General features: G+C 40.7%; 1 protein-coding gene across 4 annotated transcripts in view; it reads left to right on the top strand.

Moving 5' to 3' along the window:
- Nucleotides 1-14,033, top strand: part of alkbh3 (alkB homolog 3, alpha-ketoglutarate dependent dioxygenase) — a 75,600-nt gene that overhangs the window by 29,793 nt on the left and 31,774 nt on the right. For all 4 annotated transcript variants that reach the window (XR_006313898.1, XM_043705476.1, XM_043705474.1 and 1 more), the window contains exons 6-8: nt 4,841-4,944; nt 8,388-8,476; nt 8,578-8,787. Coding sequence is in view for 3 of the 4 variants with exons in the window: in XM_043705476.1 (XP_043561411.1) it covers nt 4,841-4,944; nt 8,388-8,476; nt 8,578-8,787 (403 nt within the window). In the remaining variant the exon portion in view is untranslated. The remainder of the gene's footprint in view (nt 1-4,840; nt 4,945-8,387; nt 8,477-8,577; nt 8,788-14,033) is intronic.

Here is a 14,033-nt window from a genome sequence, read left to right as displayed (position 1 = left end):
TCTCAAAGATAGTGGAATTAAGGGTTATGGAGATAAGGCAGGAACAGGATACTGATTAGGAATGATCAGCCATGATCATATTGAATGGCGGTGCAGGCTCGAAGGGCTGAATGGCCTACTCTTGCACCTATTGTCTATTGCCAGGGTTGGAGAATTTGAGCTATAGGGAGAGGCTGAATAGGTTAGGGCTGTTTTCCCCTGGAGTGTTGGAGGCTGAGGGGTGACCTTATAGAAGTTTATAAAATCATGAGGCGTGTGGATAGAATAGTTAGACAAAATCTCTTCCCTGGGGTCAGTGAGTCCAGAACTAGAGGACATAGGTTTAGGGTGAGAGGGGAAAGATATAAAAGAGATCTAAGGGGCAACGTTTTCACGCAGAGGGTGGTACGTGTATGGAATGAGCTGTCAGAGGAAGTGGTGGAGGCTAGTACAATTGCAACATTTAAAAGTTGGGTATATGAATAGGAAGGGTTTTGAGGGATATGAGTTGGGTGCTGGCAGGTGGGACTAGATTAGATTACTCAGTGTGGAAACAGGCCCTTCGGCCCAACAAGTCCACACCGACCCGCCGAAGCGCACCCACCCAGACCCATTCCCCTACATTTACCCCTGCACCTAACACTACAGGCAATTTAGCGTGGCCAATTCACCTAACCTGCACATTTTTGGACTGTGGGAGGAAACCGGAGCACCCGGAGGAAACCCACATAGACACAGGGAGAATGTGCAAACTCCACACAGTCAGTCGCCTGAGGCGGGAATTGAACCCGGGTCTCTGGCGCTGTGAGGCAGCAGTGCTAACCACGGTGCCACCATGCCACCCACATTGGGATGGGATATCTGGTTGGCATGGACATGTTGGACCGAAGGGTCTGTTTCCGTGTTGTACATCTCTGACTCTCTGAACTCTCTCTGTCACAGTGTCCCTGCACGCTCCATGCTCCTCCACCCTTTGTTGATGCAAGTCAACATTGGCACCCACCAGCTTCACCACCTCATCATGGTTGCTTTCTGTCTAATTCATAAACCACCTCAACCCTTCAGGACGTCACTTTGGAGCTCAAGGGCACCTATGCCTTGCATTCTTCTGCCAGATCACTTTGGACAGAGGGACATAGAGTCATAGAAATGTACAGCATGGAAACAGACCCTTCGGTCCAACCTGTCTATGCCGACCAGATATCCCAACCCAATCTAGCCCCACCTGCCAGCACCCAGCCCATATCCCTCCAAACCCTTCCTATTCATATACCCATCCAAATGCCTCTTAAATGTTACAATTGTACCAGCCTCCACCACATCCTCTGGCAGCTCATTCCATACATGTACCAACCTCTGCATGAAAACGTTGCCCCTTAGGTCTCTTTTATATCTTTCCCCTCTCACCCTAAACCTATGCCCTCTAGTTCTGGATTCCCCGACCCCAGGGAAAAGACTTTGTCTATTTATCCTATCCATTCCCCTCCACAATTTTGTAAACCTGTATTAGGCCACCTCTCAGCCTCTGACGCTCCAGGGAATACAGCCCCAGCTTGTTCAGCCTCTCCCTGTAGCTCAGATCCTCCAACCCTGGCAACATCCTTGTAAATCTTTTCTCTTCACATAATGCTTCTTAGCTTAGTTTGATTTCTTCGTGCTCACTTGCTATGCATTTGCTTGGGGGCTGCCAGCCTCTCTGGCTAGCATTGCTTTTTACCACAGTGGGAGAGGCAGGTAGCTTATCCACAGTAGGGAGCATTGCACAGTCAAGAGAATGGTCATGTTGCTATGTGGCACTGTGCTGCCTACACTTTTTGCCAACAGCTTACCTGGGAAACACACTGCGTGTGCTTCAAGCAAATGGCCATACATGGAAGTCAAAAGGAAGTAGCCCTTGGGGTTAAGGGGAATTATAACCATGATCCACTCAAGGGCCTGGTATGATTCCAGTCCAGGATTGAGGCCATGGTAAGTCAGGTGCTTGGTTTTCGTAGTTCAGGAATTGGGCCACAGTCAGTCCTACTGAAGAAGTCCAACCAGACCAGGGATTACAGAAATGTCATTTGGTGTGGTATGAAGACATCAGTCCAGAGCAAGACCAGTCTTTCCTGCATTGCGATAAAAGAATGGACTTGATACGATTGATGAAGAGGAGCTTTTCGTGGTGATATAGGAACAGGAGCGTGGTGAGCTGTTCCCAGTGACTGAGTAGAAAATGCAGAAAGGTAGGAATGGTTAGTAATTTGGGAGGATGAAGTGGGTGAGAGCCAATGAGTGAATATGATGCATGTAGTAGTGAGAGTTGTGGTCCATAAGCCTTAATGAGATGTGTGTGCAGTGACAAAGGTGGAGTGGGTTATGGCGCTCTGAGTGTGTGAAGAGCCAAACCTTCTCCATACACTGCTGTGAATTATATTTTGCTTTGGTCACAGCACTGACCTTTGTCAGCTATTGGGATGTAGGCTGGCTCAGACCCTTGACAGTCAGCCGGACACAACACCCTCCTGTCCACCACCCAGTTCACCAGCGCATCCCAGACCCTATTGGCGAAACCAGAAGCTAACCTAGACGGGAATTGAACCCGGGTCTCTGGCGCTGTGAGGCAGCAGTGCTAGCCACCGTGCCACCGTGCCGCCGGACACAACACCCTCCTGTCCACCACCCAGTTCACCAGTGCATCCCAGACCCTATTGGCGAAACCAGAAGCTAACTTCCCTTTCCGGCCCCATGTAGAGGCTCAAGCACCACAATGTGAGGACCAGTCTCTGGCTTGCAGCGTATGAAGTGGTGTGCAGCTGGGGCATATGGCATCAGTAAGCACTTGCTCGTCTCCTGCAACTCAGTTCAATGAGATAGATGCCATAGAGCTTGTATGTACAATTAATAAGGTGAAAAGTGGGAAATCTGCTTGACAAAAGTTACCAAGAGCCATAGCTGACTGAGTGCCATGAATCTTATAAAATCACTGACTAAAAATGGGAAAATCCAGATCAATATCTGTACCATTCAGTTTGACATTGTTTTCCGTCTACACTACTAAGCTCACGTCACACTGTCCTGCCAACTAATTTAGAGCAATACAGAGGGGGAATGGATGGTAACCCTCACTTTCTATTTTGGTTTGTATAGCACTGCAATTTATCTCTAATGTTCTGAAGAGAATAAATTCCTCTGCCCTTAAAACTTGCTTTCATGTCACTGGGTGCATTTTGGGGACAGATTGTTTTCCAGAAAAAACAATCCAGCAACAGATTCGAGAGCTGCCATTTAGATACCATTTGTCTGAAGGAAGAAAAGTCTTTACTTTTAGCTTTTTGAATGAAAAATAGTTTTGGCACTTTTGTATAACAGTTTACACCTTGTGATGAAGACAGTTTTTAAATACTATCAAGCAATCCAAAAATAATGTTTGATTTGACAGGTGCTTTAACTAGCTTTGTGTGGACTCCAAGGAACATGGGAAACAGCTGAGAGTGTAATGAAGACAATATACCCCACCTACTTTTTTATTGACTTATTTGAGTGAAGCAGCCAAGTCATTTGCCTCGCTATTTCCGGAGCACAGGTCTCTACTTAGAAACTAAGCCTGTGGAGAAGTCTGTGTGCTCAGTTCTTTGGTCCAGCTGACTGTACCTCTGGTGTGTTTCTGACTATTTAAGCCGAGGAGTTTTTTGCAAAAAAATTCACTCGTGGGACGCTAGGTGTCACTGGCCGATCAGCATTTATTGCTCATTCTTAGTTACCCTTGAAAAGGTAGCAGTGAGTTGCCTTCTTGAACTGCTGCAGTCCGTGTGCTGTAAGTAGACCCACAACATTGTCAGGGAGACAATTCCAGGATGTTGATTCAGCAACACTGAAGGAACAACAATGTATGGCTGAGGGCTGACATTATAGAGGTTCACCAAATTATGAGGGGCATGGATAGGATAAATAGACAAGGTCTTTTCTCTGGGGTTGGGGAATCCAGAACTAGAGGGCATAGATTTAGGGTGAGAGGGGAAAGATATAAAAGAGACCTAAGGGGCAACTTTTTCACGCAGAGGGTGGTACGTGTATGGAATGAGCTGCCAGAGGATGTGGTGGAGGCGGTTACAATTGCAACATTTAAGAGGCATTTGGATGGGTATATGAATAGGAAGGGTTTGGAGGGATATGGGCTGGGTGCTGGCAGGTGGGACTAGATTGGGTTGGGATACCTGGTCAGCATGGACGGGTTGGACTGAACGGTCTGTTTTCATGCTGTACATCTCTATGACTCTATGGTGAATGGCTTGGAGGGAAACTAACAGATGGTTGTGTTCCCAAGTAGTTGCTGCCATTGTCCTTCCAAATGGAAGTACACGATGAGCATTTGATTTTATTGTTTTTCTGTTTCTACCTTTAATCTTTCATTCTACGAAAACAACAAAAAAATGGAACAGTTGTATCACCAAATGGATCATAGAGTGTCAGCATTCAAATAAATGTTTACAGTGGACTGAGTAGCTAGGATCGGTAATGGTCACCATAAAACTACTAGACAATCATAAAATTCCAACTGGTTCCCTAATGTCCTTCAGGGAAGGAAACCTGTCCTTAATTGCTTTGGTCTATATGTGACTACAGACCTAAGGCAATGTGTTTGACTCTTAACTGCCGTCTGGCTTACACAGCCACTCTTGTATCCAGGAATCTAAGTCACCATTTCCTTCTCAAAGGCAATAGTGATAAATAATAAATATTCACCATACCAGTGAAACTCGGTTCCCATGAATGAATAAATAACTATGAAAATTGAATCATTAAAAAATCTACTTTTTACAGCCTGTTCAGAGAGAAGATTTTCCCTTTTGTTTTTATTCACTTCTTTTTCCATTATCAGACTATACCTAAAGCCTGGTTTTATTGATCCAAAAGAAGCTGATTGGATGTTTGAACAACTGTACGCAGAAATACCCTGGAAGCAAAAATCAAACATCAGAGAGGGTTTGTTTCATTTAAGAAATTTTGTAATTTTCTTAACATATTGTATTTCTAATTGAAATATTTAGTTTAACTCAGTGCCCCAACGTTTAGAAAGTACAGGCATTTGGTTCACCACCTTGGATGTTTTTCACATTTTCTTTCCATTTGTAAGTCACCCATGCCCAATTTTCAGTCTATATGCTCGTGAACCAGCCAGTAGACAGAGTTGGTGATGTCAATTCTCACTTTTCTTTTTCTGGAGAACTCGCCTCAGTTAGATGCACTTGTCAAGAAGTCTACCGTAGAATTTATAACCTCTGAACATTATCGTAGTCTATGTCATTTCAAATCTTCGACGTTTTGCATGCCATCTGATCTCCATTTCAAAGATCCAAAAAGGTTCTTTTGTTTGGCTTCCACTGGGGTCACTGTGTCACAAGAAAAGGTAATCAGCCCAGTTCCATGGGGTCGGGTATGTTTTGTCACCGATCATTTGGCCCCGCTGTTTTGGCTCTAAACTGTTTTGGCACTCATTAGTTTGGCGCTGAGCTATTTTGGCGCCAATTCACAATTAAAAAAAAAGTCTTGGTTGGTTAAAGAAGAGCGGATGACTAACGATCTGAGGTAATTTTCTCAACTAGCAAGAGTTGATAGTCAAAGCTATAATGACCCGCTGTAGATTCAAATCTCATTTTGTAATCATTTTCTGATTTAACAATTGTTAATAGTCATCTACTTAAGCCCTTCTGTCTTCACATTGGAAAGCTGAAATACAATTTTCTTTCTATTTTCTTGTAGAGCCCATACCAGAAATGGCTGAAAACATTCTAAACAAGAGAGACAAACCAACATTTTCACACAATGGTTATCTATATGTGTTTGATAAATGTAGCAAAATATAGAAATTCAATTTTATAATGAATAGGTTAAAAATAATGAATAAAAAAGAATTAGATTTATTTCTTACAATGGAATAAAAACGAATTTCTTATGGGCTCTATAAGATTTTTTTGTTCTGAATTGGTGCCAAAACAGCTCAGCGCCAAAATAATGAGCGCCAAAACAGTTTAGAGCCAAAATGGCGGGGCCAAATGATCGGCGCCAAATAGTCCCATTCCGCTCCCATGAGTGCTCAGAAAATTCAGGTCTCAAATGATATAGGTTCCAGAAAGACTTCTCAGAAACACAAAGAGATAAATTTCCATGAGTGGGTAGCAAGAGTAGGGAACCTTTCACCCAACTAGAATTCACAACTGGAATCTAAAAGGCTCCATTCGAAACAATCTGGAAACTCGTGCAACTGAGCTGATTCTTGACCAGCTCAAAATTTTTCTGCTTGGATATCTGGATGAGGAGGGTATTTACAATATTGACTTTGCATTCATTGGGAAAACAAATGTGACTGGATGAGGACCAGCCTACAGAAACACTGTGTAAAAACACCAGACACTCTTATCAGATTCATAATCTTAAATTGTAAAATCTGCACTCTAGCCACTGACACCTCCCTGTGGGAGTAGTTGTAGTGAAAAATTATGCACATGTAAACAAAAGTAATCTTTAAGTTATTTTTACATTCCCAGGCTCGTTGATTAATGATAAACGATGAACTTGTACGAAATATGTCCAATTTGATCTGTGATATTCTGGAACCTTTAAAACTGAATGCAAATTCTTTTTAACTTGTGCAGCATCTCATTTGAATTTAAGTTGGCACCTTATTTGCAGCAATTATTGGTGAAGTGTGATGATAAAATTCTAGGTTCTGACAGAAAATGCCTGCTGAGTTAGTGTTAACAGTGCATCTATTATTTTTAAACTGTCAAGAACAGAAACTACGCGTTCTGAGCAAAAAGGCTGAGTAGCGATTTTAATAGTCACTGGAACTTTTCTTAATTTTAGTAATTTCTACAAATTCATGGTTGATCAACTTGCTTACACTTAATACTTAGTTCATAACATGCACTGACTGGTTCTGCAGTTATTAATTTTTATTGTTCAAAGTTATTTATAAATTTATTTCAAATTAACAGATAGTTGAAGTGTTTGCTGGAGCATTAACACTGAGGTTAAACCTCTGCAAGATTGTACAAGATTTTACAGTTGCTAGTCAGTTGTTCTCTTATAGAAGGACTGAACATCCATAAAATTGATTTATTCTTTTGGAGCAGTATTTCAGTATTGTGTCTTTACTCAGACATACCTTTTGCTGCAGTTAACGAATGAAACAATATTTCCAAGCTAATTCTGCCAACTTCCTGATCATTCAGAACACCAAACACTTGTGGTTCTGTGACATGTATTTTTTTCAACCTGCAAGCTTGGATGCATGCATTAATAATCCCTGTCCTGTAGTGTTATGGTGTAAGTTATTCTGTAAATGTAGTTTTATTGTTTCTCTATTACTTTGTTTTGGTTGCAAACCTCTCATTCCAATCCCAATTCTCATTTGATTTTAATGTAATGTAGTGCGATCTGATTAATGCTATTTCTAATCACATTATAAGCCAACTTTTACTTTAAATTGGTAAACCTTTACCTGATCGAAAAGATGAATGACCCTTGGTATATAACGCATGTACATTAATTATGTTTTCTTCCTTCTGCTACATATGCAATGAGCAAACAAAAACATTCTCATTGTTTCTTAATAAATTGACCACATCTTCTGATAAAAGAACATCCAACACACATAAATGATAAACTTCCAATGGGCATGTATTTGCAGCCTGGAACTCTACAAAGATGCCTTCAACACTGGTCCTATCATTGTAGATTTGGGCTAGATATTTTGATGTTATCCAGAAATTTACATTATTCTGCCTGGAATTTTTAATCACACGTGTAAAAACAGGATGAGAAGTAATTTTCACCAAAGCTGTACTGAGCAGGCTCTCTTCTTACGCAAATGATTTTTAAATTAGACTTGTTGAAAAATTCCTGACTAGTACCCATTTCGAAGATGGCATTAAGGCAATGGCCTTAATGCTATCGGAGAGGAGGAGTGAACCAAATTAAACTTTCTTACAGATCAGTTCTTTATATGATTGTTTTGTGGTGTGATACTAGTATATTTAAAAAAAACAATAATGCCTAAAATGATAAAAGAGTAATGCAGATTTCTCTATCAAATTTCAGTCTACCTGAGGGGACTTGTATTGATTTCATGGTCATTGCTGGCTTCTGGTACCTTTTGTTGTGTCTGAAGAGTGTTTGATTGTGGCGGGGGGTACTTCACAACCAAATTTAATCCTGTCCTCGCTGGGCACCCTGTTAATATACTTTACAGCAGTCATAGAGTGATCTTGAGTGAAAATTATAGTTGATTCTCTTTATGACTAACTCCTACTCATTATAGTGAACGTCATGTTTTAAGTGTCAGTACAAAAAAACCATGGTGTGGTATATTTGGAGCTACCGGTGAAAGGACTAATTTTTGCCTGTGAATATTTTGTATGCTACAGGTAGATCATATCAAGAGCCGCGACTCACAGCTTGGTATGGAGATCTTCCTTACACATACTCCCACACAGCTATGAAATCAAACCCTCATGTATGTTATTTCACCCTCTTTAAAACTAACTATCAACCTGTAATGCTATCCTTGGTACATCAGTGTTTGGTGGTAATGCTAAGCTTTTGTGTTTCATTTAGTGGCATCCTCTGCTGATTATGCTGAAGGATCACACTGAGAAAGTAACTGGATACACCTTTAATTCTCTTCTTTGCAATTTGTACCGAAATGGCAAAGACAGCATTGATTGGCACAGTGATGATGAACCGTCACTGGGGCAAAAACCTATCATTGCATCACTTAGCTTTGGAGACACCAGGATCTTCGAAATGAGAAAAAAGCCACCACCAGTAAGTATGACTATTTTTTAAAAAGTGCTTTAGAGTCACGGTAAGACTTTGTAACTGTATTGCTTTGTTTCACATCGGGAAAGTTAGATGTTCATCATATGGATGTAATATAGTGTCAGTTATTACCTGTAAAAGAGAAAAAAAATCCACCAGATTTTTTTCTTTATTTAATCATGGATGAGGACATTGCTGGTCAGGCAGCATTTATTGTCCATCCCAAATTGCTGAGAGGCCAGTTAAGAGTCAACCACATTGCTGTGAGTGCTGTGAGACATGTGAGTCAAACAGGTAAGGATGGTAGTTTCCTTCCCTAAGGGACATTAGTGAACCAGACTGTTTTTTTCCAACTATCGACAATTGATTCATGGTCATCATTAGACTGAAATTTCCAGATTTAAAAAAAAATTGAATTAAAATACCACCATCTATCATAGTGGTATTTGAACACAGATCCCCAGAACATTATCTGGGTCACTAGATTAACAGTCCAACAATAACACCACTAGGCCATTGCATCACCCAATGTTAATGGTAATTTAAGGAGAAAGATAAGTTGGTCTTTGAAGTATGATAAAACAATCCTGTAGACAATGCAATGAAAATGAAGCATTATGTTTGCCTATTAAAAGAGGGTAAGCTAAAAATAATTGAAGGAACATTAGTTATTTGTTTAAACTAAAGTGTTTCATGTATGATTTTGTCTGGCAAATATTCTCAGATAATTAGTAGTCAAACAATTAGAATGTAAATGATAGACATTCAATTCGTTAGAGAACAAAACCGTTTCTATTATTTGTAATACTGGTGGATCGCCATAAGACTATAACGTGTAAGAACAGAAGTAAGCCATTCAGTTGAATGAGTCTGCTTCACTATTCAAAGTGATCATAACTGATCTGATAATCCTCATCTCAACTTTCCTGCCTTTTTCATACAACCTTTGACAATCTTACTGATTAAAAATCTGACTCTCAATCTTGAATATACAGCCCAGCCTTAACAGCCCTCTGTAGTAAAGAATTCTACAGGTTCACTAACCTCTGAGAGAAGAAATTCCTCCTCATCCCTGTCTTAATGTGTCACCCATTACTTGAGATTATGTTCTCTCATCCTAGACTCTTGGCAAGGGCAAACAAAATCTCTATATATTCTCTGTCAAGCCCCCTCGAGAATCTTGTATGTCTAGTGGCATTGTTCAAGATATGGAAAAAGGTCATGGTCAAATATGTGAATGGGGAGAAGGTGTACATACATCACCACGGTGCTAATTAGAGGAGAAGGTTGAGACTTGCTTAGCTTGTGAGACATGTGCTGGATTTTCAAACTGAAGTCCAGGACAGGACACATGGGTGAATTCCAGGTCCCAACATCACTTCTGAACCACCCTAACCCTATTTTCAAATTCAACAGGACTAATTGAGCAGGGGGAGAACTCAACATCCCATTAGTGGTGCCAAGCTTCTGGACTCAGGGACACAAACAGCAAAGGCAGGCAGCAACCATGTTGGATTCAAGTGGGCAACCCGTGGAGATAGGACCTGGAGAAAGAGATGATGAATGGGAAGAGAAGGAGAAGTGCTTATGCTGGTTCTTACTACAAGAGAAAATTTTATAACTTTTCACGTAAAGCAATTTACCAGGACACCGTGGAAAGGCCAACTGATGTGCAGCACACAGAAAGCTAAATGGGTTCACTGTCAAAACATTTCAAACTATCAGGCCTCTTAGAGGGCACCATAATAAACTCGAGAACCGTGAAAAGGCAGCGATTGCATTTCCTCCTCCCTCCATCTGCTCACCCACTGGACCTTTTGAAAATCTAAAACTGTCCTGAATGCACAAATTCCTGAAATGACCCCTGAGACTGTGATTATTAATTTCTGTCCACACTACATTCTAACAATGTCTGTGGCCCAAGGACAAAGAGGTACATCAGAACCTAGTAGCAGGGGCACTGTGCACCAGGGGGCGCCTCTGTATTCAGGTCAGGCAGGGTCAGGAGCCTGAACTAAGAGTAACACTGTGGCCCATGGTTTCTGTCCCTGCCCTAGCCTGCCCCTCTGTTTTCCTTCCAGCTGCAAGCAGTTAAAGATTTGTTTATTTTTGTGCAATATATGAAACATCTACTCAAAAGTAAATCAGCATTAGATTTACTGCTAATACTGGAGAGCTAGTGGCTGATCATTTCTCTGAGGTGGGACTCTCTGCTCTTCATGGGGCAGTAATCCTATCTCCAGTCTATTAATTTGCCAATCGACCTAGGGACCACAGCATCCGATGAGATCTAGCATTGTAGTCTGCTCCCTTATTTGGGCTTCCTTTTGATAATCATGAAAGATCTGGGAAGTCCCAAGACTTCAAACATGATATTAGAGATATTTCAAACACAAAGGCAATGTGGAGTTAAATTCTGTAATTTTTTTTTTGTTTTTACAAATCTTGTTTCGAGAAGGAAATATGGAGCTTAATGGAGAAGCCTACATGGTGGCTGACAAAACTTGCATCGGTTCAGTTTCTTATATCTCTTACCGATTATTTTTGTTTGCAATTTCACTGTGATGTTTTGATAAGCTATCCTCTTCTACTATCTGCTAATGTGGAAGTGGATTTGTGTACATCAACACTCTTTACATGAAAATAGCTAGCACATCTCCAGAAACAGTTTTTTCTCTTGGTTCCAGATTATAAGATTTTTCAGTAATTGCATCTTTCCTACATTTAAATTCTTCCTTGTTAATGTTGTCCATAGTAAGTGTTAGTTCCTGCAAATATATTAACAATACTCCATTTCTGTATTGTCAGAATGACTGCGCCATTTGGCTCAGGTGAGTCACAACATTGTCCAGTTAAACCTCATGAAGACCTGATCCGTTCAGTCACAGCTGAGATTCAGATCTCCACCCTATTTCTCAACAAGGCAACCTTTTTCCATCTCACCATCTCCAGCACTAAATCCTACTTTCACTTTTACCTTGATTTCTCTAATGATCGCCTTCATAGCCACCATTCCATAGCATACAAATTGCAACTGCATATGTCCTGTTCCACACTCAAATCCAGCTTACTTTTCAGCCCATTCTTCCTAACTATCAAATAGCTCCCTGACACCCACCCCCCACCTATGTATTGAACTTTAAATCCTCAACATTGTCTGCTTCTTGCAGCTTCACATTCAATTTGCAGCTTTTTGTCTTATGGTTCTTCCTCTTGTGGCCATCTAATGAACTCACTACTGTATTGACAACAGAATCTTAAACTGCATGGATACCTCCCTAGAATTTCTACATTGAACTCTTGTATCTTTTCATTTCTTCCTTTATGAGCTTTCTTAGCATCTTTTCTGATAAAGCTTCTGTTCATCTAAATTAAACTTGTTCCTATAGATAAGAATCTATTCCTCTTTACTTATAATTGAGAAGAGCAATTTTTAAAATGCTATATAAATCTATGCTGTCATTATTAGTTTATTGTTGAAAAGTCAATTTCATATACAGTATTTTCAAAATTCTTCAGCAATTTTATTTACTTGCTTTTCGCGTATTGGATTAGTATTTGTGTTGCAGTAAATACTGTTTAAAAATTAATCAAAAACTCTATATTAACTATTGTGGCGATGCTGCTGCTGCTTTAACAAGGTTTTGCTGTCCTTGGCATTGTTTTTCAGAGAGGTCGTAAAAGACATAGACTCTGAAAAGTTTGGGGTTGAAGGGTTTTAGGGCCAATTTGATTATAGCTAACAAATACTACCTCATGCAAAAGGCTTTTAAATGTTTTAAAAACATTTGTACAATGAAAGAGGAGTGGCCAGTTCTGTCAACTCAGCTTTTCTTTGGTTTGGTTTGGTTTTTAGCAGTTGTGTTGTAAAAGCTGCTGAAGCCAAAGAAACAGATCCAAGGTGATAGTCCTCTCTCTGACTTTTCTCCTGTAAGAACCTGTTTTGATTTTTCCTGTTGTGCCAAGGGGTGTTTATGGGAATTGTTGAATGTATTTGGAACACCATCATTAAGTTGGTCTAGTCTGTTGGGTTTTCGGAGAGGTTAAGTTATTCGGTACTCTGTTCTCTTTTGTTTGTGTTTTATTTGGTTCTTGTAAATAAATTCTGTTTTGTTTGAAACCAAGTGGTTTGACCAGCTGTATCTCTCCTGCAATTTATGTGTTACACCTGCTTAAACCAACTAGCAAAGTTAGGGTCTGGGCTACTTCCTTGAAATGTTTTGAGGGGGTCTGTCCTGGTCCATAACACTGTAACTCAGCCAGGTGGACATCATAGAATATGAGTTCCCTGATTGGGACTGTTAACCTGGTCCAATCAGGGAGCCCTAGCTGACAGATATAAGCAGGAATGTCAGATGTTCTGTTCACACTGAGAGCTGGCTCTGAGAGAACTGAATTAGTGTCGAGAACTCTCCACATGTAAATTAAGGATAAATGGTATCGGGATAACAGGCTCTCTGGAGTTATTTCATTAACATAAGGCCCCACTTGCCTCAGCTGGGTCACATGCGCAGATGTAAGGAAATTCCTGGCTCCAGAAACCAAACATCTTAAGTATGACCCCCACACTCCCGATTTGTAATTGCTGGATTGGAAGTCCATCTGAATGGCTTGCGAAGAGCTATGGACTCTGCTAGTTGATGAGGTGGGCTGGGAAGATTGCTTGCATTGGGACTGCATTGTGTTCAAAAATTAAAGTCAAAGAATAAAATATAGAATGTTGTCCCACTCCTGACACTTTGCACCACCCTTGACCTGCACAGGTGCTGCATCCATGCCAACCCATGCAACCTAATGCCCTCAACCCACCCCTGTAGTCACTTTATTCCCATACCACTTAATGCTCCTTTATCTATCTCAGTAGCTCCTCATACCCCCTACACGAACTTAGTGCTACCTCATGCCATCCTATGTTCACATTTTCCAAGCACACAAGACAAAGGCAACCTTCTATAATTTAAAATTTTATATTGCAAAGTATACTTTATTGTGAGAACCACTCCCATTCATTAAAAGAAAAGACAACCATTCACAGGTTTGATAATTCTTGACGTTGTTGACAGTTCTTGGAAAGCTTCAGGCTTCTTTTACAGCCTCACAGTTTCAAGGGGTTATGTACCTTTTAAGCACAATCTTTCCTATTATTAACAGATGGGAAAGTGAGGGCTGCAGATGCTGGAGATCAGAGCTGAAAATGTGTTGCTGGAAAAGCGCAGCAGGTCAGGCAGCATCCAAGGAGCAGGAGAATCGAC

This window comes from Chiloscyllium plagiosum, chromosome 16 (assembly GCF_004010195.1).
Source record: "Chiloscyllium plagiosum isolate BGI_BamShark_2017 chromosome 16, ASM401019v2, whole genome shotgun sequence".
Classification (NCBI taxonomy): Eukaryota; Metazoa; Chordata; class Chondrichthyes; order Orectolobiformes; family Hemiscylliidae; genus Chiloscyllium; species Chiloscyllium plagiosum.
The sequence above is the reverse complement of the archived record's forward strand: the minus strand, read 5'-3'. Positions and strand labels throughout refer to the sequence as shown.